The sequence below is a fragment of the Lynx rufus genome, unplaced genomic scaffold (assembly GCF_022079265.1).
Source record: "Lynx rufus isolate CCGP_SWC_20201006 ecotype Redwood Valley unplaced genomic scaffold, mLynRuf1.p SCAF_6, whole genome shotgun sequence".
NCBI classification, from domain to species: domain Eukaryota; kingdom Metazoa; phylum Chordata; class Mammalia; order Carnivora; family Felidae; genus Lynx; species Lynx rufus.
This window is the reverse complement of record NW_025814878.1, coordinates 26,505,683-26,533,378: the sequence shown is the minus strand read 5'-3', so window position 1 is coordinate 26,533,378 and position 27,696 is coordinate 26,505,683. Positions and strand designations below refer to the sequence as shown.

At 40.3% G+C, this 27,696-nt stretch overlaps 1 protein-coding gene across 1 annotated transcript in view; it reads right to left on the bottom strand.

The window, feature by feature from the left end:
- MOXD1 (monooxygenase DBH like 1) overlaps positions 1 to 26,777 on the bottom strand; it is a 90,396-nt gene extending 63,619 nt beyond the window's left edge. The window contains exons 1-4 of the mRNA XM_047103175.1: positions 26,502 to 26,777; positions 3,213 to 3,359; positions 1,467 to 1,634; positions 1,247 to 1,330 (exon numbers count right to left, since the gene is read on the bottom strand). Of these exons, the coding sequence (XP_046959131.1) occupies positions 1,247 to 1,330; positions 1,467 to 1,634; positions 3,213 to 3,359; positions 26,502 to 26,777 (675 nt within the window). The remainder of the gene's footprint in view (positions 1 to 1,246; positions 1,331 to 1,466; positions 1,635 to 3,212; positions 3,360 to 26,501) is intronic.
- Positions 26,778 to 27,696: the final 919 nt, after the last annotated feature.

Below are 27,696 nucleotides of genomic sequence, written 5' to 3'. Positions count from 1 at the left end.
AATGGCTTATCCAAAGTCTCATGGTTGGTAAATCTTCTGATTGCAATATTCTACAAGTATTTAGGACTACTTAGTAATTCAAAAAACATTCCCTTCCCCTGCTCTTCTTGCCTCTGTAAGTAGTGATGAATCATATCCGTAAGCAAAAGGCAGTTCTGTGCCACTAGACAAATATATTAGAAACTAACAAATCTAAGTAACTTTACAGAATGTACTCAGTGTTTCCAACTCTGCCAAGAGGTTTTGAGGTTAAGAGGGCAAGTGTTACAGTGACCACCCTCTGCAGACGAAGAAACCAGGGCATTATCCCAGAGCAACTTACCTGAGAGCACGCAGTGAGCTAAAGAGACGACCTGCGAGTCAAACCCATGCATTTCCCTCTCGATTCTAGAATCCACACGTTTTCTCCTTTCTCACATCCACACTGCTTTGTTACAGAGTCCGAGGACTGACAAAAAGCTGATGATGTCTGGCCTTCTGAACGTTTAGAGTATTTGTATGCATGATTTAATTCGATCTTATTCTTTCCTGTGTCAAGGACACTTCTCCTACCTTCTTACTATAGTTTCCTGGAGAGTATGGATTATACATTCAGCCTCTGTGTAACTACCAAGCAGTACCTAGCACAGAACCAAGGACATGGAATTCTTTGAAAATACCTGTTTCTCCACTAGCTAGATGCAAAAGTTTTGGGAAGCTGTTCCCGGTGGAGGTGGGAGGGAGTTAGGTGCCACAGGCAAATTCTGTAATTTTTAATTTTGTAGGAATCCACCAATTTTCCTATTTTCTTATTTTCAAAAAATCACTGTAAAAATAGTTTTTTTTTACAATATCCAATGTTTACAATGAAACAAGCCATTCTCAAACAATCTTGGTGGGGAATGTAATGTTCCTGTATATAGTTTATCAATATGCAAATACATTATTTAAATTGCAAGTCCAGCAATTCCAACTGTACACAATGTTGCCTAGGAAATAGGTAGCACTATTCAAATGCATCTTTAACTTTTACCTTAAAATGTAAAATTAGGAGCCAAAAGCCAAAATCCTAGCTACAATCCAAGATTTCCCTCTAAATTCAGTAACTCGTAAGACAGGGTGTGAGTCAGAGAAGCCAGTTACTTTGCTCTTGAAATAACTTTCATACAATTGAAAATCATTTCTATTTTTTAAATCATTTTCATTTTAACAACAATTTCTCCTACATTTGTGCAAATTAAATTTAGCCTGTGAGTGAGTCACATACCTTTATTACATGATGCTTTTCCTGGAACACAGGAATTTTAAACATTTGGCACCAGTAGGTCGTACCTTTGTTTGGGATGGGGACCTGTCTTAATAAAAAGGGGAGGGGGACACAAAGTCACATTCTCTTGACACACTATTAAACACAAAAGTGTAAATAAAAACTCTTACATGCTTTCCATAAACCCACCCCTCCAATCATAAAACCTGAAAAAACTTACGTCCTGATTTACCAGGTCAAAGTATGGGATGGCTGTAGACAACACGCTGGTTTTCTCAGGATTCAACAGCCGCAGACTCTTGGTGCCACGATTGGAGTCGTGGTACTTGGGGCCGGCTTCTCCCACATCTTCATGGTGGTAAGCCCAGATCACTCTCACTGTGCTCTCCTAGTGAGCAGACATGGGCACCATTATGTCTCATGAGAGCACTTCCCTTACCACTGAGCTGAGTTTAAGGAATTCTATTTAAAGCAGGATGCAGACGTGGAAAAAAAGAGAATAATGACATTGGAAGCTCTCAACATGGTCTCTAGCATTAATTGTGTCAATTTGATTCAATTATTAAGTGTCCAGATAGGTGAGTTTCTTTTTGGAAGAAACGGTATCTCTTAGCACACAAGATTATGGCTTCCAAGGCAGAGTGAGAGGCAACTGACTCAGAGGTTATGCTTCCGTGCACATGGCGACGGTAAATCGTCGTCACGCCAGGTCTGCGCACCAGCAACTAGTAGTCGCCAAGCAAATATTCTTGTTAAGAAGCAAGGATTCTGGAAAACTAAAGTCACCTTCCAGGTTAGCACCTTTACATTCACTATAGATTTTCCCCAGAACTGGCCCCATCACATGTACGAATTGACAGAAAGTGCAAACACAGGAGGAATTTCTGATTCTGGGTTTATTATCCTAGAATCTAGCGTTAGGCATTTTATGAATCCTGGGAATTTCCAAGGGACTAGGGTATCCCAACAAGGGAAAGTACTGTCAGGTGAAATTGGTTTCCATTTACCAAACAGGAGAGATTGCCCGAGGGGTGGTGGGCCAGGGGGAGGGCTTGGTGAGGTATGAAGAAATTGTTCAGTCCTCCCACAGAAAAAGGTGTCTTTGCCAGATCTCTGTAATAAGAACTTTGAAAATAAATGATAAAGCAAAAGCTATTTATTTTAAAAGCTATATTCTTTCTTAATAAGTCAAATGACTATAATTATTTTTCCCATTAAAGTATAATTGCACGGTATATTACATAAAAAGTGATCCACGTTTTTGCATGTGTTTTTCTTCTTCTTTTACTCTTTATGCTGAATGTTAATCAAAACTGGCTTCATATTTTTATATTCCCATTTTTAAAGCTTTGATTTATCAAATAAAAAAGATAATTTGATTGATCTATACAAAATGAAACTGATCCAAGGAATTCATGGAAATTTCCAAAGTACCACATGAATTATATGCTGTCTAAATATTTAATTTGCATATGCATAAAGATATTAATTTTTGAATGAAATCTGACAATAAGAAATCTTGTGTCGGGAGGCAATTTTAATCAGTCTACTATTCATCTTGATTTTGGAAATTTACAAAAATAAATCACTCACAAATCAGATGAATTATACCCTAAAATTCAGTATCATAATTCCCTCTTGTGTAATACATTTTTTCCAACCTTTATCTGTTGTATAGTCTCAAACTTTATGGAGAAAAAACTAGAGATCTTACAGATAAAATCATACCCACTTTAAATGGCCCTTCAAAATGTTAGATTCACACAAAAATTGCCTTTATTGAAATGCATAGTCTTAGATTTTCTGTGGCTTCTAAAAAGAATTCAAAGATATTCCAAAACAGACTGTGTGACTTTGTTTTCAAAGGTTATTTTTAAATATTTGTTCCTTGTATTCTATAAAGTCTTTCACCACTGTAAACAAACGTACAATTTATTCCTGTGGCATTCACTCATAGACTACTCACCGTTATACTCTTGTCATTTATGTCACATGTATGCAGTTCTCTGGTAAATTCAATTATTGTGTGTGTACTATTTTCCATGGCATATTCCAGGTGGTAATCTTGCTGAGCATCTTTTTTTAATTCTCTATTTGCATTTGTAAAATAATCCTGTGGAAAATATAAAAAAGAAAAATTAGGCTATCCCAAATTCAGAGTGGAAAAAATTTTGGTTAAGAATATTTAGGGGCACCTGGGTGGCTCAGCCAATTAAGCATCCAACTCAATTTCGGCTCAGGTTATAATCTCAGAGTTCGTGGGTTCAAGCCCTGCATTGGACTCTGCACTAACAGTGTGTAGCCTGCTTAGGATTCTCCCTCTCCCTCTCTCTCTGCCTGTCCCCTGCTTGCATTCTCTCTTTCAAAATAAATAAATTTTAAAAACTTAAAAAAATATTTGCAGAACCTGAAAAAATTGATTCTGGATTTTCTCACTACAAAATACGGTATCTATAGCCATTTTTAAAGTCCTGGGAATTTTCAAGGAACTGGAGTATCCCAACTAGGAAATCAGTTCCCTAAAAGAGTGGCCCATATTTGAATTTCTGGCCCTTCAGGAAAATGTGGGAAGGATTTTATAGTGTCATAGAGCATCAAAAGAAATGGAATAAATAGACATTCACGATCACCTAGTGATTTTCATTGATACAAATGAAAAGAGGAATTTCAACACTGTGAAATGGCTTGCCCCAAATGGAATTGACTAGTTTGTGATAAAGACAGGACCAACCCCAAGATAAGCACTTTTCTTACTATTACAGCAAGTGGAACTTCCTTTCACCACTCCTGAAAGCTAAGAGACCCCATCTGAGGTTATAGGCCATTTTAATACGTGTTTTAATAGCAAATGCATATTAAAATGAAATGGAATGGAAAATTATGGAAAGAAATGAAGCTAGTTGAATTATAAGACATCGAAAAACTGGAGAAATTTTGTTTTTATGGATCACCTATGATTTTTGTACTAAACTTGATCAAGGTATCCAGATCACTTCTGGGAGGCAGACAAATGCAATGGGGAGATCATGGGTTTTGAAATAAAATGGCTAGGATCTGATCCCTAGCTCTACCCCTAAATAGCCTTGGAGAATTGTTAAAGTCAAACTCTGAGCTTTTGTTCTAACATTAGTAAAATGGGGATAATACATATCTATTTTATGGATTTTGAAAGATAAAGAAATGAAACCATATATGGGGGGGAACTGCCGATTTAATATTGCCCATTTACTACTAATTTTCTTCCCCCCCTTTGCAATATCATTTGGTTTTTATCCAAAATATTTTCCTATATCACTCACCATTTGCTTTCTACAGTAAGAGTTATAAAATTCATGGTGCTAATTTTCATTTCTTAGAGAAGACACAAAGTTTGCCTTAATTATGATGGTCTTTGCATACATGATGACGTTTTATCTCTAAAAACTCATAAATGGTTGGGGTGTCTGGGTTAAGCATCTGACTCTTGACTTTGGCTCAGGTCATGATTTCACAGTTCATGAGATGGAGCCCCATGACGGATTCAGCCCTGTCAGCATGGATTCTCTTTTGGGATTCTGTTTGTCTCTCTCTCTGCCCCTCCTCACCCCTCTCTCTCTCTCTCTCTCTCAAAACAAATAAAATAAACTTTAAAAAATATAAAAATTTGTATTTAAAAAATAAAAAGTCACAAATGGTTGATTCAGACAATGCATGCTAAAAATGAACTACTGGCTGGGGCGCCTGGGTGGCGCAGTCGGTTGGGCGTCCGACTTCAGCCAGGTCACGATCTCGCGGTCCGGGAGTTCGAGCCCCGCATCAGGCTCTGGGCTGATGGCTCGGAGCCTGGAGCCTGTTTCCGATTCTGTGTCTCCCTCTCTCTCTGCCCCTCCCCCGTTCATGCTCTGTCTCTCTCTGTCCCAAAAATAAATAAAAAACGTTGAAAAAAAATGAACTACTGGGAGCTCATCAAAATAAAAAGCTCCTGCACAGCAAAGGAAACAATCAGCAAAACTAAAAAGCAACCGACAGAATGGGAGAAGATATTTGAAAATGACATATCAGATAAAGGGTTAGTATCCAAAATCTATAAAGAACTTATCAAACTCAACACCCAAAAAACAAATAATCCAGTGAAGAAATGGGCAAAAGACATGAACAGACACTTCTCCAAAGAAGACATCCAGATGGCCAACCGACACATGAAAAAATGCTCAACATCACTCATCATCAGGGAAATACAAATCAAAACCACAATGAGATACCACCTGACACCGGTCAGAATGGCTAACATGAACAACTCAGGCAACAACAGATGTTGGCGAGGATGCAGAGAAAGAGGATCTCTTTTGCATTGTTGGTGGGAATGCAAGCTGGTACAGCCACTCTGGAAAACAGTATGGAGGTTCCTCAAAAAACTAAAAGTAGAACTACCCTATGACCCAGAAATTGCACAACTAGGCATTTATCCACGGATACAGGTGTGCTGTTTCGAAGGGACACATGCACCCCCATGTTTATAGCAGCACTATCCACAATAGCCAAAGTATGGAAAGAGCCCAAATGTCCATAGACGGATGAATGGATAAAGAAAATGTGGTATGTAAATGCAATGGAGTATTAGTCGGCAATCAAAAAGAATGAAATCTTGCCATTCTTTGGCAACTACGTGGATGGAACTGGAGGGTATTATGCTAAGTGAAATTAGTCAGTCAGAGAAAGACAAAAATCATACGACTTCACTCATATGAGGACTTGAAGAGACAAACAGATGAACATGAGGGGAGGGAAACAAAAATAATATAAAAACAGGGAGGGGAACAAAACAAAAGAGACTCATAAATATGGAGAACAAACTGAGGGTTACTGGAGGGGTTGTGGGACGGGGGATGGGCTAAATGGGTAAGGGGCACTAAGAAATCTACTCCTGAAATCATTGTTGCACTTTATGCTAATTTGTATGTAAATTTTAAAAAATAAAAAAATAAAACAAGTTTAAAAAAAAGAAATTAAATACATATAAAAAAAAGAAAATGCATGCTAAAACATAATTGTACCTATTTTTACTAACATTAAAATTACATTTGAAGAAATGATTGCCGTGCTCCGCAAAAATAAATAAGTAAATAAATAAAAATAAAGTATACAGGAAAAAAACCTTAAATTGTAAATGTCACACTCAAATGGATGGCATTTGGTATTTTTATTCCTAGTACCTTTTCAAGGTAGCTATCAAGCGTATGTAAATTTCACATGCAGATCATGCTCAAAACCCACATTATTAGTGACGGGTGGGGCCTAACTAAGCTTTTTTCACCCTGGTAACAACCAACTCACTGAGTACATACCACGCACCAGGACCAGTTTAAGCATGTATTAATACATGCACATGTGTTAACTCATTTAACCTTTACGTCAAGTCTATGAGATAAAATTATTTTCCTACTTCACCGATGAAGACACTAAAGCATAAAGTTAAGCATCGTGTCAAGTTCACAGGGCTGGTAAATAGTAAAGCCAGTATCAAAGCCAGAGAGTCTGACTCCAGTCTGTATCCTTCTTCATCGTTATACACCGTAGCGGCCATTGCTGGAAAAGTATGAGTTAGTTTATATTTTCTGTCTACAGAAATGTTTCTGTAAACATTTTTTCCATGTAAAATGTTACTTTTTCTACTGGTAAAGTTGGAGGCTGTCAAAAAAATTTATTCTGAGAGCTGGCTGTAACTGTGAAAACAATTCAAATGAAATACTCCTATCATATTGTGATTTTCCCACTTGTGATCTCATAGATTTTCAATATGTAGATGAGATAGCAATGCCTATGGACAATGAGAGATTCAGATAAATTGCACCTTTATACTGAGTTCACATTTCACTACATGATTCAAGCAATCACAGTTTTTGCAAACAAAAAGAACACAACACAAAATGCAATCAGCCGGAAGAGTAGAATAATTATCCTAGTCTTGCAAACATGCTTCCAAAACCATTAGTCCCACAGAATATTCAGCTGGCTCCCCAACGTTCCATTCCTTCTATTTCTACTCACCAATAACAATTCCTTTCAGCTATCCCACCTTATTCTGGCTTTTCAGATAACTTAGCTATGAGAATATGGAAGAAACTGCACTCGGGTCTCACTGAATATCCCTTGAGCGCATCTATCCTGTGTAAACTACTGAATGTCCAATATTTCAAAAAGATGGCTTCCAGACAAGCTCTGGACTCTTGGCAAAATGTGATTGTCTAAAAGATGCTGATATCTTCAACCTTATGGAGGGAAAACATGAATGGATTTTATTATAACTGAAATGTGAAACAGTCTAACCACCACCATAATTCCATTATAATTTGTTCACATTTTCTAGTACTTAAGGCCCATTTTAATATATGTCTTCAAATTTGATCATAGTATACCTTACTTATCACAACAGTATTATTGGTTACATGTTTACGTAAGCTGGGCCCCTACTGATGCTTAGAAATCCACATGTTAATCTCTTACTGTTTTCTCAGGAGGCCTCCCAAGACAAATATTCTAACCTTCTCGATTTAAGATGCCAACATTTCCCCACCCTCAGCTTATGATCACGCATCTCACTTCAAGAGAATTTCAGTTTCGACACACGACAGCCACATCTTGCCTTTTTTCCATCCCAAATAACATCCACTCTTTTGGAATTATAAAAATAGTCAAAGTAAAAGAAAGCAGAGGGGCGCCTGGGGTGGCTTAGTCGTTTGGGCGTCCGACTTTGGCTCAGGTCATGATCTCCCAGTCTGTGAGTTCGAGCCCCACTGACAGCTCAGAACCTGGAGCCTGCTTTGGATTCTGTGTCTCCCTCTCTCTCTGCCCCTCCCCCACTCATGCTCACCTCTCTCTCTCTCTCTGAAAAATAAACATTAAAAAAATTTTTTTAAAGAAAGCAGGAGAAGAGAAATATAAAACAAAGAGCAGATGGGACAAGTACAAAACAAATACATATAAATGAAATAAAAGGGAAATATTACAATAGATCCTACAGACATTGAAAGGTTAATAACTTCATGGAGATGCATGGGTAGATCAGTCTGTTAAGCTTCTGACTTTGGCTCAGGTCATGATCTCACAGTTCGAGACTTTGAGCCCCACATCAGGCTCTGCACTGGTGATGCAGAGCCTACTTGGGATTTTTCTCTCTCTCCCTCTCTCTCTGTCCTTTCTCCACTTGCACTCTGTCTCCCTCTCAAAATAAATAAACTTTTTTAAAAAGGCTAATAATATTATGCACACCTAGACATACAAAACTTGGATAATTTAGATGAGAGAAGGGCAAAGTTTTTGAAAGACACAAACAAGTCAAATTTATTAAGGAAAAAAGATATTCTGAATAGCCCTATAATCTACTCACGGGTAAAAATCTTCTTACAAAAAAAAAAAAAAAAAAAAAAAAAGCTAAGCCAAGGTGCTTTCACTTGGAATTTTGCCAAATATTTATGGAAGAGATAATACAAATCCTTCACAAACTCTTCCAGAAGATAAAGAACAGAAAACACTGCCCAACTAATTTTTTGATGACAGCCTTACCCTGATACCAAAATCAAAGGCATTACAAAAAAAAATGAACAAAGCAGTATTTTTCATGGGCTGAAATGCAAATTTTCTTTATATGTTAGCAAATATAGTGATACATTTTTAAAAGGATAATATATCGGGGCAACTGGCTGGCTCAGTTGGTCGAGCGTCTGACTTCGGCTCAGATCATGATCAGGTCATGATGTTTTTGATACGTGAGAGTACATTTTTCTTTATAAAACAGATGCATTATTAAGATTTTATGTGTAGTCTAAATTTTTTTTTTAATTTTAAATGTTTATTTTTGAGAGAGAGGGAGACACAGAATCCAAAGCAGACTCCAGGTTCTGAGCTATCAGCACAGAGTGCAATGCGGGGCTCAAACCCACCGACCATGAGACCATGACCCAAGCTGAAGTCGGTCACTCAACCACCTGAGCCACCCAGGAGCCCCTAATCTAAATTTTTGACATAGAAATACATTCATTTAGGGGCGCCTGGGTGGCTCAGTCGGTTAAGCACCCGACTTGGGCTGATCTCACAGTTTGTGAGTTCGAGCCCCGCATCGGGCTCTGTGCTAACAGCTCAGAGCTTGGAGCCTGCTTCGGATTCTGTCTTCCTCTCTCTTCCCCTCCCCTGCTCCTGCTCTGTCTCTCTCTCTCAAAAGTAAAACAAAAACATTAAAAAAAAAAAAAAAAGGATAACATATCATTAGCACGCAGATTTGGTTCAACATTACAAAATCAATCAATACAATTCATAATATCAAAGTCTAAAAAAGAAAACCATACAATCATTTTAATAAATGCAGAAAAACTATCTGAAACATTCATTCATGGTGAAATCTCTCAGTAAACAGCAGCAGAAGGGCACGCCCTTAACCTTATAAAGAGCATCTGTAGAAAATCCTACAGCAAACATCATACTAAATTCTTCCCCTAAACTTGGGAACAAGTCTTGGGTATAAGGCAAGGATGTCCACACTGCCAGCTTCCAGACAGCCTCACTATTGACTGTCCATTTCTGACAGTTTATCTCTATTTTTTCCCATTCCTAACCATACACACCAAAGTTCTGTCCTTGACATTATACTCCCCTTTGTATTTCATCCTTTGGGAATCGTGTCTACTCCAAGAGTTTCCAATCATCACCTTCATTCAGTATCACATATCCAAAAAGTCTAACTCCACTTGGAAGTCTTAGTGTCCTTTCAAAATGCAATATATCCAAAATTGTATTTACCCTTTGTCTCCCTGATTTTCCAGTTTCCCTGATTTTTTTTTCCATTACACTGCCACTCTCCTATCATCCAGATTCAAAACTGCAATCTTCTTTAACTTCTTCCTCAATTACTCATACCTCCACAGAACCCGTCAGTTCCTTCTTTGAAAAAATAACCCGTCTTTCACTTCTACTCGATTACAACTTCCTCTACCTCACTTCAGACTATCACCTGCATTATTTCTATCAAAGTTTTCCTTGAAAATCACTCTCAGTGGATCACTGTGTTTTATTCGATGGTATATGGTAGAATTCCATTGTAGATTCAAGTTTTTCTACAATTTAGTCTAACTTAATTTTCCGTGTCTATCACTAATCCTAACACATGATCTCTACTATCTATTTATTATTCCCCTCAAATTCTGCCCTTTTCCTTCTTCTCCTTTTGTTCACACTCTTCTTCTCTGTCCTCCCTACTCTCTTCACCCCACTGAGAAATCCTCTCCACTAACTCCACCCATTGAAACTTAACTCCATTGAAATGCTTTCTTCCTTCAAGACTCATGATTCTATCTGCTCTATGAAGTTTTCTTTGATCATTCCAACTGGAAGTGATCATTCCCTCTTAGAATCCTTACTCCTCTTTTGCATTCCCATGTCGCCTGTAATATATTCTAGACGTAGAATTATCTTCTCAACCATGTAGTAACTGCCTAAAAATAGAAAGCTAACCTTATCAATCCAGTTATACATTTGTACTTTTAATATAGTTGTGTGCACTGTAAATGGAACAAAAAGAGGGAGAGTGATTATTTTCCCAATTGCTCTCAATTACATTTACATATGGTTAAGATCCATGTGGAATGTGCTTAACCAGATGCTAGGATGAGTTGAGTCTGCATGATCGGCCATCTAGACACATCTGGCACTGAAATCTGGGAACGCTGCTGTGACCTTTTAGCCCCTAAATGGACATGAATCTTATGGAACTGACATCCTCATTTAGAAAAAAGAGTTTATGCATGCAACAGCTCTTTGAAATCCTTTTACACTAAGATGGCATTCCCCACCTATTTTAGAGAAATAGGACAAAAAAACAAAAACAAAAACAGATCTAAGAGAGAGAAATCGTGTTTCAGAATCTTTTCTAATGTGAATTTATATCCCGAGTGACTTGTATGTTGCAGATGCTTATTAAATATAGGTAATTTTAAAAGGAGCGTCCTGCCTTTCCTTTTGCCAATTCTAAATAAGGGGACAATTATGGAAATAAAAGAGAAGAACTCAAGAACCATAACCCAATATTCACATCTTAATGGTATGAGAATAGATTAACTTGGGAGGTGCACAATTATTCCCCAGAAGCACCTTAATTCTTCCTTCAGCCTGTGTTAAGAAAATACATGAACTATAACCAAACACAGTCTTAACGGTGTCGACATTATACAATAAAAAAATGGCATATTGGCAAACCTTAAAAGGATAATTAAGTGAGGCCAGAGAAGAGAAAAAAACCAAAAAAAAAAAAAAAAACTGCATCCCTAATTTCCTATCATTCAACTATTCTTGCCAGGAGGAAGAAAAGAAGTAAGGGAGGGAGAAAAAAAAGAGATAAAAAGAAACCAAGTCAGTCAAAGAACAGTCAATCTTGAAAATCCTTCATGCATATTGGCTAAACCTAAAAGAGTACTCTCAGTGAAGTTAATGGTTTCCTGACAGTTTGACAAAGGGATAAATGTTATCTGAGTAGGTAATTAAATGGAATAATTATTTGGTACTATTATCCACTTGGAGAAAAAATAAACTGGAGAATGAAATTGACGGTAAAACACGGACCAATTAAGAATCTGATACCAATAATAGCACTTAGAAATTTATTTTCACCAAACCATACTGTGTAGCACTTATGAGATATTTATGGAATTTTCCCAGATCACTATTACTCCCTGGTTTTCACCGTTACAATTAGAACTGAATGGCACCCGTCGCCCCCACTGCCGGTCCCAGTTAGCAAATAGAGCCCAGATGCAACACTGTCACACACCCATGGTAAAGACCGTTCCTCAGCCATCGTCCTATGGTGCCTGATATTCCAGTACTTTTAAAATAAAAATAGGGGGCTTCTGGATGGCTCAGTTGGTTAAACATCTGACTCTTGGTTTTGGCTCAGGTCATGATCTTGTGGTTTGTGAGTTCGAGCCCCGCACAGGTCTCCATGCTGGCAGTGTGGAGCCTGCTGGGGATTCTCTCTCCCTCTCTCTCTGCTCCTCCCCTGCTGTGTGCTCTATCTGTCTGTCTCTCTGTCTCAAAAATAAATAAATAAACTTAAAATAAATAGGATTATTGATCACAGTGCACTCTCATTGCCACAGTTGGATGTCACAGCCGTTACAAAAATCTAATTGTATGATATATATTGCATATATTATAAATTAACATAAAATACTGGTAAATAAAAGTAGGCTTCGGGGCGCCTGGGTGGCTCAGTCGGTTAAGCATCCGACTTCAGCTCAGGTCACGATCTCGCGGTCCGTGAGTTCGAGCCCCGCGTCGGGCTCTGGGCTGATGGCTCAGAGCCTGGGGCCTGCTTCCGATTCTGTGTCTCCCTCTCTCTCTGCCCCTCCCCTGTTCATGCTCTGTCTCTCTCTGTCTCAAAAATAAATAAACGTTAAAAAAAAATTTAAAAAAAAAAGTAGGCTTCAATTAAGTATCATTAATAACGGGCTTTATGAGGACAAGAGGGTTGAGGAGGACACAGAGAACCATGGTTCTGTAAAGATTTTGTAAAAGCTTAAAAATAAAATTTGAAGATGTTTTAATTATGTAAATATAAAAGCTGATTTGCAGAAGTCATTCTTCTTTATATTTACTCAGCTTTAATATTCTGTAAAGTGAAATATGAAGTAATGTTACCCTACATAAATGGGGTTATGTGGATTTCAATCATATTCTAACTCAGCTACCCTACATGAAGATCAGCTTCAATATGAATTGTCAATGAGGTATTATTTTTGTTTTTATTGTGGATTACTATTATTTTAATCAGGTGTTTAGCTTGTTTTACTTTTTAAAGATAGAATATTACCTGCTACCCTTGAAAATCTGAGTTGATAATTAGACTCCAGCAATCAAGTTAATCCGTGGTTGTGTCCTAAAAATGAAACATGTTCTCACAGGATATAGCTTCTTTTGAACACCATGCTTTGAAAAAGATTATGAAATACACCATCGAGGTTTCAAAATGCTGTGTGCCAATAGTAAAGTAAGTGAGCATCAGCATCCATTGGCATTTATCGGTTAGCACAACAGCAGGAATCCTGACTGCCACTTTAAAACTAACCTCCTTAAAAAGCTAGCTGCGATAATCTGCAAGATTGCTCTGACCTCGTGTTAAAAAACGTGATTACACAGATGTTAAATTGGTTCTTAAGCATTGTCAGTCTTTTTTCTCTCTCTTGAATAAAATCTCTGCAACAGAAAAGAGCTTCGACCGGCACTGTGTTAAACAGGATGAAGTGAAAGCCCTTCTGGGTGTAATAAAAGATATGAATAAACCCGGCCCAGCCTGGAGAACTGAATGTAAGCACAGCTGCAAGGGAACCTTGAGAAAAATGTTACCATCTGTCATCATTTTCTTCAACAGGTGCTTGTAGTTTTTCCTCCTTTTGGAAATCTCAAAAGCCTTGTTACTTCAAACATTTCTGTTTGTAATATCAGCTTCTATAATAAGTGTTACGGTGGTTCAATAATATTGATAGTATAATAATAAATATTTTTGTGTTAAAGAGAAATCTTTGATCCTAAAAAAAAATCCCAAACTGGATAAACAAACTATACAAACATAATCTTCAGATTTCAGCGTAAGCTGGTTTTAAGAAGTCATTTCTTCACTAACCTCAGAAATTGGAGAGGAATGTCAAAACAGAAGGGGCGTGCCTTCTAGAAACCACTTCAGATAAAATTGAAACTCCTTCCATCTAATAAGAGATCTGTGAATAGCTACTGGAATGCCAAAATAGGAACCCTGGTAGCTTGTGTTCCAATGAGGGGCCCACCTGAGCAATCTGTCAGTCCTTTAAGTGCCACCTTCTGAAAATACACATCCTGCATTTTCCCCTATAGCCAATCACCTCAGTTCAGTTTTCATGTAGAGTAATTTAATACTTTGCTATAGTTATAGAATTATCAGAGATAGAGTGCAAAATTAACATTTTGACTCTTCAGGTCTAACAATAAACTTCAATGGAAAAAACAATTTCAGATTTTATCATAGAAATAAACCGTATTTTACCATCATTTCATCCTATTCCACTATCTTAATTTTCTAAAAGTTTACATGACTTCTTTTAACTATGACCAGTGAATGCAAGATATAAATTTTGAGAAGAAATCTCCCTTCCTTCCTTCCTTCCTTCCTTCCTTCCTTCCTTCCTTCCTTCCTCTCTCCCTCCCTCCTTCCCACTTCTCCTTTCTTCCAACACATATTTCACTGAGCAGCTAGTATTCCTAAGCTTCTGTTGCAGGGCTGAGGGCACAGGACTATACAGGATAGCAGACAAAGTCCACACTATAATGAAACTTATAGTTTAGTTTGGGGTTGGAGGAGGCAAACAATTTTTAAAAAAATTTAATAATAATATAATCAAGATGCTTAGATAATAAATACTTAGAGGACAATAAAACAGATTATAGAGAAGGATTGGAAAGCCTTCAGGTTGAGTTATCAGAAAAGTCACCACTGAGGCTATGATATTTACTCTGAGAAATTAACTACAATTAGGAGCCAGCCATGAGAAGTATGGATGAAGTAGATCCCAGGAAGAGAGAGCAGTTATTGGAAAGGACTTGAATGGGGCTGGGTATCCATTTTGATGAAGCAAATAAAAGCCAGGATGGTTGAACTGTATAGCGCCCAGGAGAGAGGTCAACAGGAATCAAATGAGGCCCCGGACATCATAATACCTTATTGGTTAGTGTAGGAAGTTCAAATTTAATACTAAGCTTATATAAAAGTCATCCCAGCTTTAAGCAGCAAATGATATACTCTGATTGACATGAAAAGTGTGTGTGTGTGTGTGTGTGTGTGTGTGTGTGTGTGTGTGTGTATTGCTGTGGCTACCATGTTGAGGATGCCAAGAAGTAAGAGTGGTGGTCAGAAGACAGGAGTCATGCAGTGGTCCCAGTGGTCGGTGCTTGAGTGCAAATAGTAAAACTGAAGGGAAATTGGCAGTTTTAGATTGAGCTTGGAGGAAAAGTCAACAGAACCTGAAGATGTGTTTCATACATGGGGTGAAGCAAAGAGAAGAAAAAAGGATGACTACTAATTTTTGACAGGAGCTACCAGGAGGTGCCATTTACTGAGATTGAGAAGGCTGGGAAAGAAAGAGGTTGAGGGTGAATAAGATTAAATTTGAGAGGCCTACCTCGATATCCCAGTGGGAAGGTCTGGAGACAGAGAACATGCAGACTGGTACGAGAGAAACCAAAATAATGCAGCCACCAAGTTTCAAAAATTCACCAACTTGAAGTTCACATTCAGCCTCCCTCATGAAGCCCTCCATTTTCTTCTGAGTTATATACAAATCACGAAGCATTCTTTTTCTTTCTTTTTTTTTCAGATTTCAAATACACATCCACTAATACACATTCACTAAACATAAATCAAATATAGTGAAATACATAGTAGGGAGAGAAATGAAATTCTCTCAGACACTGTAACGACCTAGGGCCCACCCACCCACCCACAGAGACAGGACAACTCCTGAGACAGGTTAAAAAACAACATCGACACTTTCCAATATAGTTGCTAATATCTTCTCTCCTACTAAGTTCTTGAATAACCTAAAAGCATGAATGCAGAATAAAGTTATCTTCAGCATCTCATTACAGCTGGAGGCAATCTGAGGGACACCTGATCCTAGTTCCCACCAGAGGAGGATTTCTCTCAGAAACATTTTTTTTTTTTAATTTTTTTAATGTTTACTTATTCTTAAGAGACAGAGAGACAGAGTGTGAGTGGGGGAAGAGCAGAGAGAGAGGGAGACACAGAATCTGAAGCAGGCTCCAGGCTCTTAGCTGTCAGCAAAGAGCCTGACACGGGGCTTGAACTCACAAACCACGAGATCGTGACCTGAGCTGAAGTCAGACGCTTAACCGACTGAGCCACCCCGGTGCCCCTCTCTCAGAAATATTTTTAAAGAGATGATTACACAGTATTTAATACCTGCAGTGACAAGCTCATGAATTTAGAACTTCACAATGCAATCTGTTCAATTTTAAGACCTCCCACTGTCAGAAATACATTTGTTATATTGGCTAAAATCTTCTACTCTTTAATGTGTATTAATTGGGTCTTTTTTCTTCCTTCTGGAGCCTAACATGGAGCATCTAATCCCTATTTCTTGTGGAAGACTGTCCACTATTTCAAAAACAATGATCACGTCTTTTCTAATCATTTTATTCTCCAGGCACAACACTGACAACTGTTTCCCATTGCCCAGGTAACCCTGATTTCCAGAGATTTCAACCATGTTTGTAATCCTCTTTTAGAATCTTTTTAAAAATGTTATTCTAGAACCTATCTTCTGATGCGATTAGCCTTGTACAGAGTACTATGTCAATATCACTTTCCTTGATGTAAACAGCAGAGTTTATAGGTTAATATTGCATCTGTGTGTATAGCAAACATATGTTTTGAGTTAAAATGAGCTAATAGTTAGACCTTTTCCATATGAATTCCAATTAAATTCAACTTTATACATTTTTTAACCAAGTGTTTAATTCTATTTGTATTCTCACTGAATTTTTACCTTTTAGTTTCCTCTTATTATTTTAATATATACTATCTTTGAGTCTTTATCCTGTAGTCTAATGTAGACAGTCTGTTATCAACATATTTGGGGTATGAATGTTTAAATATTTATGATTATAATGAATTCAACTTTATTAGTCCATCCTATACAAGAAATCATGAGAAACCTTGCTAATTACCTTATCATCATTCAGATGCACCATTTATTTAATACTCCAACTCCACATCCAGCAAATCGAATGCAAGAGAAAATGCAGTCTTGTCAGTATAATCTGTGTTTTTTGAAACCAGGCTGGTCTCTGGTCATTAATGGTTGCAAAGTATTCACAAATCAATTGCTTAAAGTTTGTCCTCAACTTTTCTTAAAAATTGCTATCAATATTCCCCATCTTTACATTTAGTGATACCTTTTCCCCACGTTGAAAAGCTGCCATATTTGTCTCCGTGTCATCTTCTGACAATTCTGACATTTCACTGACTGCTTGATTGATTATAATAATATGCTGTATTTAGTACACACTTTCAGTGTGCCACATACTTTGTGTAAGAGCTTTACATGCCTATTTCATTTAATCCTCACCCAAACCCCGTGCTTTCGATATCAAAAGTCCCTTCTTCATAAAGGAAACTGTCATTTATAAAGGTGAAGAAGTTTGCGAAGGACCACACATCCAAAAAGTAGCAAGCAGTGCCGGGATTCACACCAAGGATTCCTGCTTTTAGGTGTTCAGCAGTTATTCAGCAGGGATTTCTTGACAACCTGCCAAGTACATGGAATTGGTCTTGGTACCTCAGGAAGATGTGGCAACACTGACAGTCATCGACTTGTAAATGTTCCATCCATACCCTAATAAAATACTAATTATCTTCCACTCCTGCTATCTTTTCTTCCTCTCCCTTCTGTGGTGATGGCTTGAGGGCATTTCACTGCTTATTAGTAACCTTAGAGAATGGAGCTTTGAAGGAAGGGAACGTATGTATCTATTTACATAACTGGAAAGACACTTGAGAGTTTTCCAATTGCAGAGGGAGTCCATTGTGTTACTGTTAATTCTAATAAAAAGATTTTAAAGCAGAACATGTCCCTCGCCTTAAATACAGGCTGAGAATTATCTGGAACTTTCATTTATTAATGCTCCTTTGATGCCCTGTAACCATATATAACTTATAAATTTTAGACTCTGTGTGGGCAGATATTCTTGTTGCCTAGAAATATGGCAGCTAGTACCAACTGGCAAAAGGTGTGTCGAAATGAGAGAGGGGTATGAGGAGGAGACAGATTTCTGGTTCAGCACATGTTGAAATACACCACTACCCACAGTCCTTCCACTGCCACTCTTGTTTTAGCATGTATTTTGAAAATATACTTAGAATTGTCAATAGCTTTGTTAAACTCATCTCAGAAGTGTTTCCATTTTAGGGAAATCCACTTTATTCTTCTATTTTATAAAATAATTGTCAGTATCCAAACATATGCTAGCCTTTGCTTCAAAAAACACACTTCAAAGGCACTGTGAATTACTTTGTATGGAATTCTCCTTTGTATCCCCCTGCCCAATGCCTGGAATCTTCGAAGCTTCTGTAGGTCTACCACAAAGGAGTAGCCTGATTTCTATCAAAGAGCCGGACCACATAAGATCAGTAGTTCCTGAACATGTCTGCTGCTCCTAATCACCTGGGAAACTTTGAAATTTATTAATGTCTATGTCCACCTCCTCAGATTGTGATTTAATTGGTATGGAAGAGGGAGGGCGGTTACCTGGATGTTGGAATTTTTTAACGGCCCCCAAGTGATGCTAATATGCAGAGAAGTTTGGGAACTTCTGGCATCAGAAGTATCTTTCCCAGTGCCCGGTTCTCTGTTGGCTCCACTGCTCATCACTGGGCTATAATCTGCCACACCATGAATCCATTTTGGCCCTGGTTGTCCAAAGTACCAGCAGGCCTAGCTTCTACCCATGAGTTTCCTTGTATGAGTGAGTTTCAGTGCATGAAATTTGCAGCGGAAAAAAGGGCAGCAATGTAGTTTTATTTAACTGAGATTTCAGAGTTTTAGTTTAAAAATTGCCTAAAAGATAGAAATCTTCTACAGGCACATGTGGTTTTGCTGATCTAGCTTCTCCAAGTTCTTTGGGTCTCCAATGTTATTGCAGATAAGAAAGAACAGAGGATAAGCGAAAAACATTCGCACCTAGAATTAAGAAAGAAACTCCTATAAAATCACCAAGTCTCTAGATCAAAGCTTGAGAGACTCTAGTGGAGCTTACTAAACATCTGTGTAGCAATGCCACAGAAATAGAAAAGAGAGCTTGTGTGGTTCAGACATTTGTTAAAACATTAATTATATTTCTTCCAGGTAGGCAGTTTCCTATATTCGAGGTCTACTAACTTCTTTGATGCGCATGCCAGATCATCTTTTTCATAGTATATAGTATTTTGAGTTGTAAACACTATGATTAATCTCCAAAGGCCACCTTTAAGACCTGGGACATTTGTTTTCCTTCATGTCTTGATTATAAGCATCCTTATCTGAAATAACCACATGGTTACTCCTTATCACATCACCCTATTTTAATTCTCAACATTTCCTTGTATTTTTATTTGTTTATGTACCTGCTTATCCCCCACCAAAATGTGAGCTCCGTGATGTCACTGCCTTCATCTCACTTAATGTTATACCCTTATAACCATTCATTGGTTAAATGAGTGAACGAACATCCCAATATTCACTGCCTCACTGTGATGTGAGAGTCAAGTGATCCCCCTACTGTGTGACCTGGAGCCCCAAGTTTATGAACCTACAAAATGGGAGAAATACAGGGGTATTGTGAGAATTGCAGAAGATCACACACTTTAAGGACTTATCAAATGTAGGGCATATACGAAGAACTCAGTAAATGAAAAATCATATCATAGAAGTGAATATCTATGACATTTATAGTGGAACAAAAGTAAGAGAAATACTCTGATTTTGTCTTGCCAATCTGTTTTAACATGTATTTCATTATACATGTTCTTTCACTATTAAGGAAGAAAATTGGAATATGTATTTTTTAAGTTTATTTTTGAGAGAGAGAGAGAGAGAGAGAGAGAGAGAGAGAGAGAGGGAGAAGATACACACACAAGCAGGAGAGGGGCGGAAAAAGAGGGAGAAAGAATCCCAAGCAGGCTCCATGCTGTTAACACAGAGCCGGACACAGGGGCTTGATCCCATGAACCATGAGATCATGACCTGAGCAGAAACCTGAGTTGGACGCTTAATGACTGAGCCACCCAGGTGCCCCTGGAATATGTTTTTATGTATGCAACTGCTTACTTGAAGGAGAAGACAGAACAGAAAACCAGGACTCAGAGGAAATAAATCCAGGCTGCTGATATACATGGCCTCTAACAAGCCATTTAACAGGTACCTAACACTCACAGTAAAAACACAGCTCCTCACCTGTAAAAATTGGTGTGGGGAAAGTTTGGAAATTTGAGGGGAATCAACTGAACTCCGAGCTCTTTTTAAGTCTGTTTATTTTTTAGTAATCTCTGCAGCCAGTGTGGAGCTCAAAATCATAACCCTGAGATCAAGCGTCCTATGTTCTTCTGACTGAGCCAACTAGGCACCCTTGAACTCTGAACTCTTAAGAACAGCAATACACAACACATCAACACTTAACTCATAAAAGCAATAACTGTTTAAAGATTTTCTCATAATTTTTGGATATAGGAGATGAATAGGAAAGACCTCAATAGCAGATTAAATCTGGTCTATACATTATTTGCATAGCCCTCGATATATAATTCCAACTTTACAGTTAAGAAAATTACCCATTTGAAGTTACTTTTATAGAATTTTCTGCTTATGTGCTATATGCTATCCTTATGAGCATCATTTTTTTTTTTTTTAATTTGGAAGACAGATTGGGAAGACGTTTCCTGGAAAAATAACTTTCTATTTAAAAGTTCTATACTAGTTATCTTTTTAAGTTACAATAAACAGCCTTGTGGGGCATCTATATGCACTTTTTCTTTTTACATATGGATCAAACATTTTCAAAAACATGATGACGTATAATGAATTCATTCCTTTTGCCAGCAACTTTATTGTAAGAGGTCTGTATTACAAAAAACAAACACACAAACAAAAACGAATCAATAAGCCACCATTCACTTTCTTTGAAGTGGACTCTGCCTTCCCTTCCAAGAGTCCAGAAATATGCCATTGGTTGCTTGAAGCCTAGAACACTGTTGGTCAGTTCAGGTGCATTGTACCCTTGGTTCTTCGGTCTGCCCTGTATCCTCAGGCTGGCATTATGAAATCATCTGCTCTGCCAGGGAGAACCACACAGCTGAAGAGTATCATCTTGTGTGAAGCATTACGTTCGTGCATGTGTCCTTATTACTAATGCACAAAGCACGAAGCTTGGAGACATCCCCTCGTCATCTGGAAATTGGGGTGTGTGTGTGGGGGGGGCATAATCTGAAGACTTATAAATATCTCTTAACAAAGCCCCAGCTGAGCTGTGTCAGGATTGTACACTCTCTTCATCTTTCCCTTACAGCTTTTCAATTTGCTTTCCAAACATTTCTTTGTTGCCGTTGGCTGGGGTGCACTTAAAAGCAGCACATCGTTAACCACAAAGAATGCTCACTGTTTTCTGTGATTTCAAATCACAGCACAATTTCCAAGCACTTCCTCAGCGAGCAGCCCAGCAGCAATTACCCTGCTGCCGAAGACTTACTTGTCAGCACAGAAATGTTTCAGTTTTAGAGACAGCCAACACCACAAGGCTGTAACAAATGATGACATATGCTCCAGCTTCCATTCACTAGCGATTTCTACCCCCAAAGGAAGAGTGAATCAATTTTTGTGCAAATTCAACAGGCACATCCGACAATGCTGCCCTCTTCTCTTAACTCACACAAACTAGGCATTCATCAACCCGGATTACTTGCCTCCAATAGGGACTCAGTTGCTAAGTGGTTCGGGTGGGGGTGGGATTGCACTGTGTCAAAAAGGGGCAAAGTACAGGGAAAGGACATGAATCCATCAGGGAAGTGAGAGTTGAGTTCATTCATTGAGACAAAATAGTGAGGTTTTCAAAAGCCAATGCAAGACGAAAGACTGCTTCCCACCCCCTCCCCAGGCAATCCTGTGAAAGACAGTGCAGAAACCCACGGCAGCATCCCAGGGGTCCCAGGCGTCACATCTCCCCAAGAGCAAGCGGCTCTCCAACAGTGTATCTGATGGAGACAGGCTCCACTTCCCAACCACGTTTTTCTCTCTCATTTGATGGTACCTGGTTATATACCATTTGAGGAACTCTCTCCAGACTGGGCAGGTGGGTTACAAAATGGACAGGGCAAGTTTCCATAATGCCTCATCTCTGGGTCTATAGGTTTTAAGGGTGGCCAAACCTACTGGCCTGAGGCAAGGAAATCAAAATTTGATTTTTCACTGCACAGGACTACAAGCAAATGTCACACTGCCCTCTGGAGGTATTCTCATTGGGTCCAACCCTGAATTAGTGATTGGCAACCACTGAAAAATATGGGTTGTAGAGGTTCACAGGTCTTTTTTGGCAGGGGAGTATGGAGGAGGAGAATTAAGTGTTCGCTCACTCCTTGTGAGTGGTGTGAAAGACTACAAGGGAAGAAGGTGAATGTCAATATCGTCTCCCAGTCTCAGCAGCATCAACAGAGATTAGACGCATATAGACAGACTCTCAAAAGTGGTGGTAAGAAAGAGACTGTGACTAGTCAGTGGGGATGGGTGTGGAAGGAGGTATTTTGCAAAGATGACCTCACCTGTATATTCCGTTCCCCTGTGAGCTCCTTATGATGTGATACTGAGGTGGAGTCTATCTTCCCTCCTGAATCGGTGGGATAGGGCCACAACAGAAGATGACTCAAAGGCTAAGTTATAAAAGCCTATCCAGTTTCTACCTGGGCCTCTCAGGATATTCACCCTTAGGACCCAGCCACTCCGCTGTGAGGAATCTGAGTAGCTGCATGGAGTGGCCACTCTCCCACCACCATGGCACCTGCTGAGATCCCCAGCTAGGAGCCAAAGGCAGCTGGCGTCAGACAAGTGACTGAGGGAGCCTCCTGATGACTCCAACCACTCACTTTGGAGTTGGCATCAAGTAAAATAGAGATCTGTCCCCACTTAGCTCCTCCTCAAATTGCAGATGTGTGAAAAACGAAGGGTCACTGTATTGAGCCACTATGTCTTGGGGTGGTTTGTTACACAACAGGCAACCAAAAAAAAAAAAAAAAAAAAAAAGGCAAGGTCCCCTCTGACACGGGACATTTCTTGGCACAGAATAAGCTGGACCTGAAGAGAAATGGGACCTTGCCTCTCTGCCTTTCATGGCTTTTCATAATCTGGGTTGATTCTTCACCAATCTTAGCTTTTTCCCCTCTTGACCCCAGATTAAGTCGAGCTCTATCTCAGCTAGAATTGTGTGTACATGCGTGCTCTACGTGGTGCTTTGCACAACATGGAATTGTGGCCAGTATTTAGTGATCAGATTTACACACATCTACATTTCTGTCTTCCCCCCCCAAAAAGCAAAAACAAAAACAGAAGATCTGCCAATACTTGATTTGCATACCCACATAACAGTAATTTGGTCACAAAAACTCTTTTTGTCCTCAATCCTCTGTCCTGTCTGTTGCATTAGATCAAGCCCGTCACTTTGTTATACTTGCTGTCTGACCTCTACAGGCATTTGGGTTTGTGGCATCTATTTTAACCAACAATTCTTTACTGGTTGGCTGGAATGAATTCTCACACAGTTATCCAGGAGTTCATATCCTATTGAAAAGAAAAGCTTAAGATAATCAGCAAAATAGAAGTCAGAATAATAAAAAATATATATACCTAAAGGTCAAGTTTTTGAAAGTTAAATATATGAAAATATATTTCATAAAATATATGAAAAAATATATTTCATAAACTATATGAAAAAAAGCCACAAGGGGAGGTGACTGGGATGTCACCTTGGGTTATTACCATACAGCTTCATGCCATCTGCAACCATCAATAGCCGCTACATATACATGAGAGCCCAGAAGCCAATGAATGCTCTGTCTTGCAAAGTTCGTTTGCACTGGGAGCAAAATTACCTGAAATCCAAAGTCTACTAACTGAATTGAATACACTGTTTAAGAACCCTATTTACCTTTTGGTATAGGTGCTGAGGAGGGCCTTACTACACCACTGTATAAAGACTCTCAAGGTGATAGTTTCTAGAGAGAAGATTCGATTTCAGGTTTTGGAAAATCACCTAGCCTGGATGACCCAGCTGGAACTGATACAATTTCATTTTATTTTCAGTGTTTGGTGTCTTTCATTTGATTAAAGAGGTTGTTAATAAATTTTTTCCCATATAACTGACTAGCATAATTTTTACTGTATTTTATATGTCCTGTAATGAGTGGGATTAAGGAAATGGACCAGTTAAAGGATGTCAGTCCACTAAGAAAATAATTACCATTTGTATATGGAAATAAGAATTTTATTTCCTGAGGAATAAAACTGAAAAGGAATATCCTATTGCTTTCTCATTAACTATGTGGGAGAAGTGACCATTTTCTAAGGTTTATCTCATAGTGATCGGATACACTGATTACTTTAAGAAAAGTTCCACGGTTCAAAGTCAACCCAAAGAGCACTGAGTTAATTCTCATGCAGTCTTTATGAGAATCACCAGCAGTGTGAAAACACTCTGTAGTTTAACGAAGTCTGTTTTTGTGGTGGGCCAGTTATGACATGTTGAAACACTACTCTACGCTTGGTCTTTCATTTGATATCAAATTGGATGGGCTTTCTAGAAACGCTACTCTCTGGCGGGAAACAATATCAAGTTATCCTTTAAAGTATACCCTGTTTAGGGGTGCCTGGGTGCCTCAGTCAGTTAAGCGTCTGACTTCAGCTCAGGTCATGCTCTTTTGGGGTTCCTGGGTTCGAACCCCAGGTCAGGCTCTGCGCTGACAGCTCAGAGCCTGGAGCCTGCTTCAGATTCTGTCTCCCTCTCTCTCTGCCCCTCCCCCACTTACACTCTGTCTCTCTCTCTCTCTCTCTCTCTCTCTCTCTCTCTCTCTCGTCTCTCTCAAAAATAAACATTATAAAGTATACCCTGTTTTATGATATTACCATAGTAAGATTTTCCACGTCCCTTTCAACAAAACATGCAAGCATAGTTAAGAGGCATAGTACCCTCCCCACCCAAAACAAGCAAACACACACAAAGACTTGGCTCACACAGATATTTAAACAAGGTATTTTCTACTTCATATCAGAAGAGAGTTACGTTATTCAGCTAGTGAGGCCTGTGTTTGGGGTCAAATTCATGGTTTACAAATTCAATGTCTGAGATGCCGCTGCCGGAAGAAATTTATACATCAGTGACCTCAACAAAGTGCAATCCTCATAAAACTCAATTTTATTGGAGCTGTGGAACACTTATTTTGGGAGGAAAGGACTAATTTATGAAAAACCAGACAACAGGATGGTTTTGAACTTGTTATTACTATCATTTTCTTTATTTCTACCCAGAGTTAATAGCTGAGTGCCAGAATTAGGGTTAAAACTGGATGGCATCTCAGCCAGAAAGTTGTGGAAATCAAACTTAGAAGTCAGGAATAAAATTACTGAGAAATGCACTTTGAAATCGATCGGGTGCTTTGATTTTAATATCATCAAAACCTTAACACAATACCAGAACAGCAAGGAGTTTTCATTTGGAAGAAGAGACTTTTTGCAAAGGGCAGTATTTTTGGATGAATTTTTATAAGTAACAGAGTATAGTCACCACGATGTTATGTAACTGTGGAAAAGTGTCCAAATGTTGTCAAGATCAGATAAACAAAGATGTCCAGAAGACCTAACCACCTAATCATTATGGTTACTTCACAATTCTTTTTTTCCCCCTCCTATGCATGAAGTTATCCATGAACAGGCAACATATCTACTCTGACTCTTTCAAAGCAAATCAGCAGCTGTCAAATCAACTTTGTTGGCTATTACAGTAAGCGAAAAGTTTCTCCACTTAATACAGGATTTTGCCGGGGAAACTAAAGATTTTGCAGGTCTCTGAATGCGGCATCCTAACGGGCTCCCAGAAGAGCAAAGTTCCTAAAAGATTCTTAGTGGGGGGCCTTTCATTCATCTCTCAGATGAGGCAGCTGACCCCAGCTCCGTGCCTGGGACCCCAGAATAGCTATGATTTGGGAAGTTCTGGGATCCTGGTCCCAGGCAGCAAGACAGCAAAGTGCTATAAAGCTCACAGGTCCCTCCAACCCTGAGAGCCGTCTTGCTAGAGCCCCAAAGGGTCGTTCTCCTTTCCCATTAGAGGTGAATAGGGATGCGTGGCAGGTGTGCATGCTGGGGATCTATTAAGTAGGGTGCTGGGGACAGGAGAGTGTTCAGAGACAAGCTGCCCGAGGTCACCCGTGCTCAGCTTCCCGGGGCGAAAACTCGGGGCCAGGCGGCGGAAGCAGGGAGCCCAGCCGCAGGCGCCTTTGGCTCCGGGGGTGCGGGAGCTGACCGTCCAGGGGAGCGCGTGCCGGGCGGGGGCTGCGGGGGGGGCGGTGGCGTCCAGCCTCCGCCGCAGGGGACACCGGGTGGCCCCCGGGACGCCGGTACTCGCGCCTGCCCCGAGGGCGGGACGGGACGGGGCTCGGTGGGGACGCGCTTACCTGCAGGTAGGGCCGCCCGTGGGCCACTCCGCCCACGACGATGTCCGCCGAGGCCATGGCCCCGGTGGGCGAGAAGCCGAAGCCCACGTAGCCGGCGGTGCGCACCTCGAGGCGGAAGGCGAGCCCGCCGCCCCGCGGGCCCCAGCTCAGCCAGTACTTGCCCTCGGAGTCGAGGAGGGTGCGGTGCGGGAGGGCTCGGCCCGAGCCCCCCGCCGCCGCCGCCGCCGCCGCGCCGGGGAGCAGCCCCCACAACAGGAGCAGCGGCCAGCGGCACATCCTCGGGCGCCTCCTGCCCGCCGGCACCTGGGTCGCGCAGACTGGCGGAGCGAGGAGGCGGCTCGAGGGGCGGCGGCCGCGCGCGGGAGGCCTGGGCCCGCCCCCTCGGCCCGCCGCGCGCCCGCCCGCCGGGAGTGGCCCCACCCGCTCCCACTCCCCCTCCCCGCCGCGGGCGACCCCCGGCCCGTCGGGCTGGCGGCCCATCCACCTGCCGCCCCGCACCCGGGGCTTGGTCCCCGGGGTCTAGGTTCCGTGGGGAGGGAAGAGGGGGGGCGTCCTGGTTAGAGGAGGCAGAGAAAAGGGGGCTGGGGCCCAGGGGAAAGGAGAGGGCAGGCTGGTTCTGGGAGACCGTGGGCGCTGGCTGGGACCGTAGGGCGCGGGGGAGGTGGGGGGGGGGGGAGGTGAGGGGGTGGAGGAGGAGGGGCGGGGTGAATCCCTGGGGAAAGGAGAAATTGGTGAGGGAGGGCAAGTTTAATCTGTCAGAGAAGGGGAGGAGTTGAGGGATCAAAAGGGATAATCCTGGGTTTGGTGGAGGGAAAATGAGGGAAAGTCCCAGCCAGAGCAACTCTTTTAACATTCCTGTATCCATTGCAGTTGCTTTTCCGAAGCCATTGTACTCAGGGATCCCCCTACCCCACAGAAGAACACCGTTCATCTCTCCCAGGACATTTGTCTCACCCTTTCACCCTGTGGGAGTCCCAAGGTTGGGGAAGTCTTGCTCATGACGGCGGGAGTCGGCTCTCTGATGCTTGCCTTCCGCCTGGGTTTGGTGTAGTTTGGTTTTGATGGGACAACTACTGGCAAACTACTTTGCTATCAGTGGGGTAGGTCAGGGATAAAGTATCACTTAGAAGATACGCTATAATTTGAAATCTTCTTTTCCTGCTATTTCAAGTTTCGATCGTAGTCCGGTTCAGCA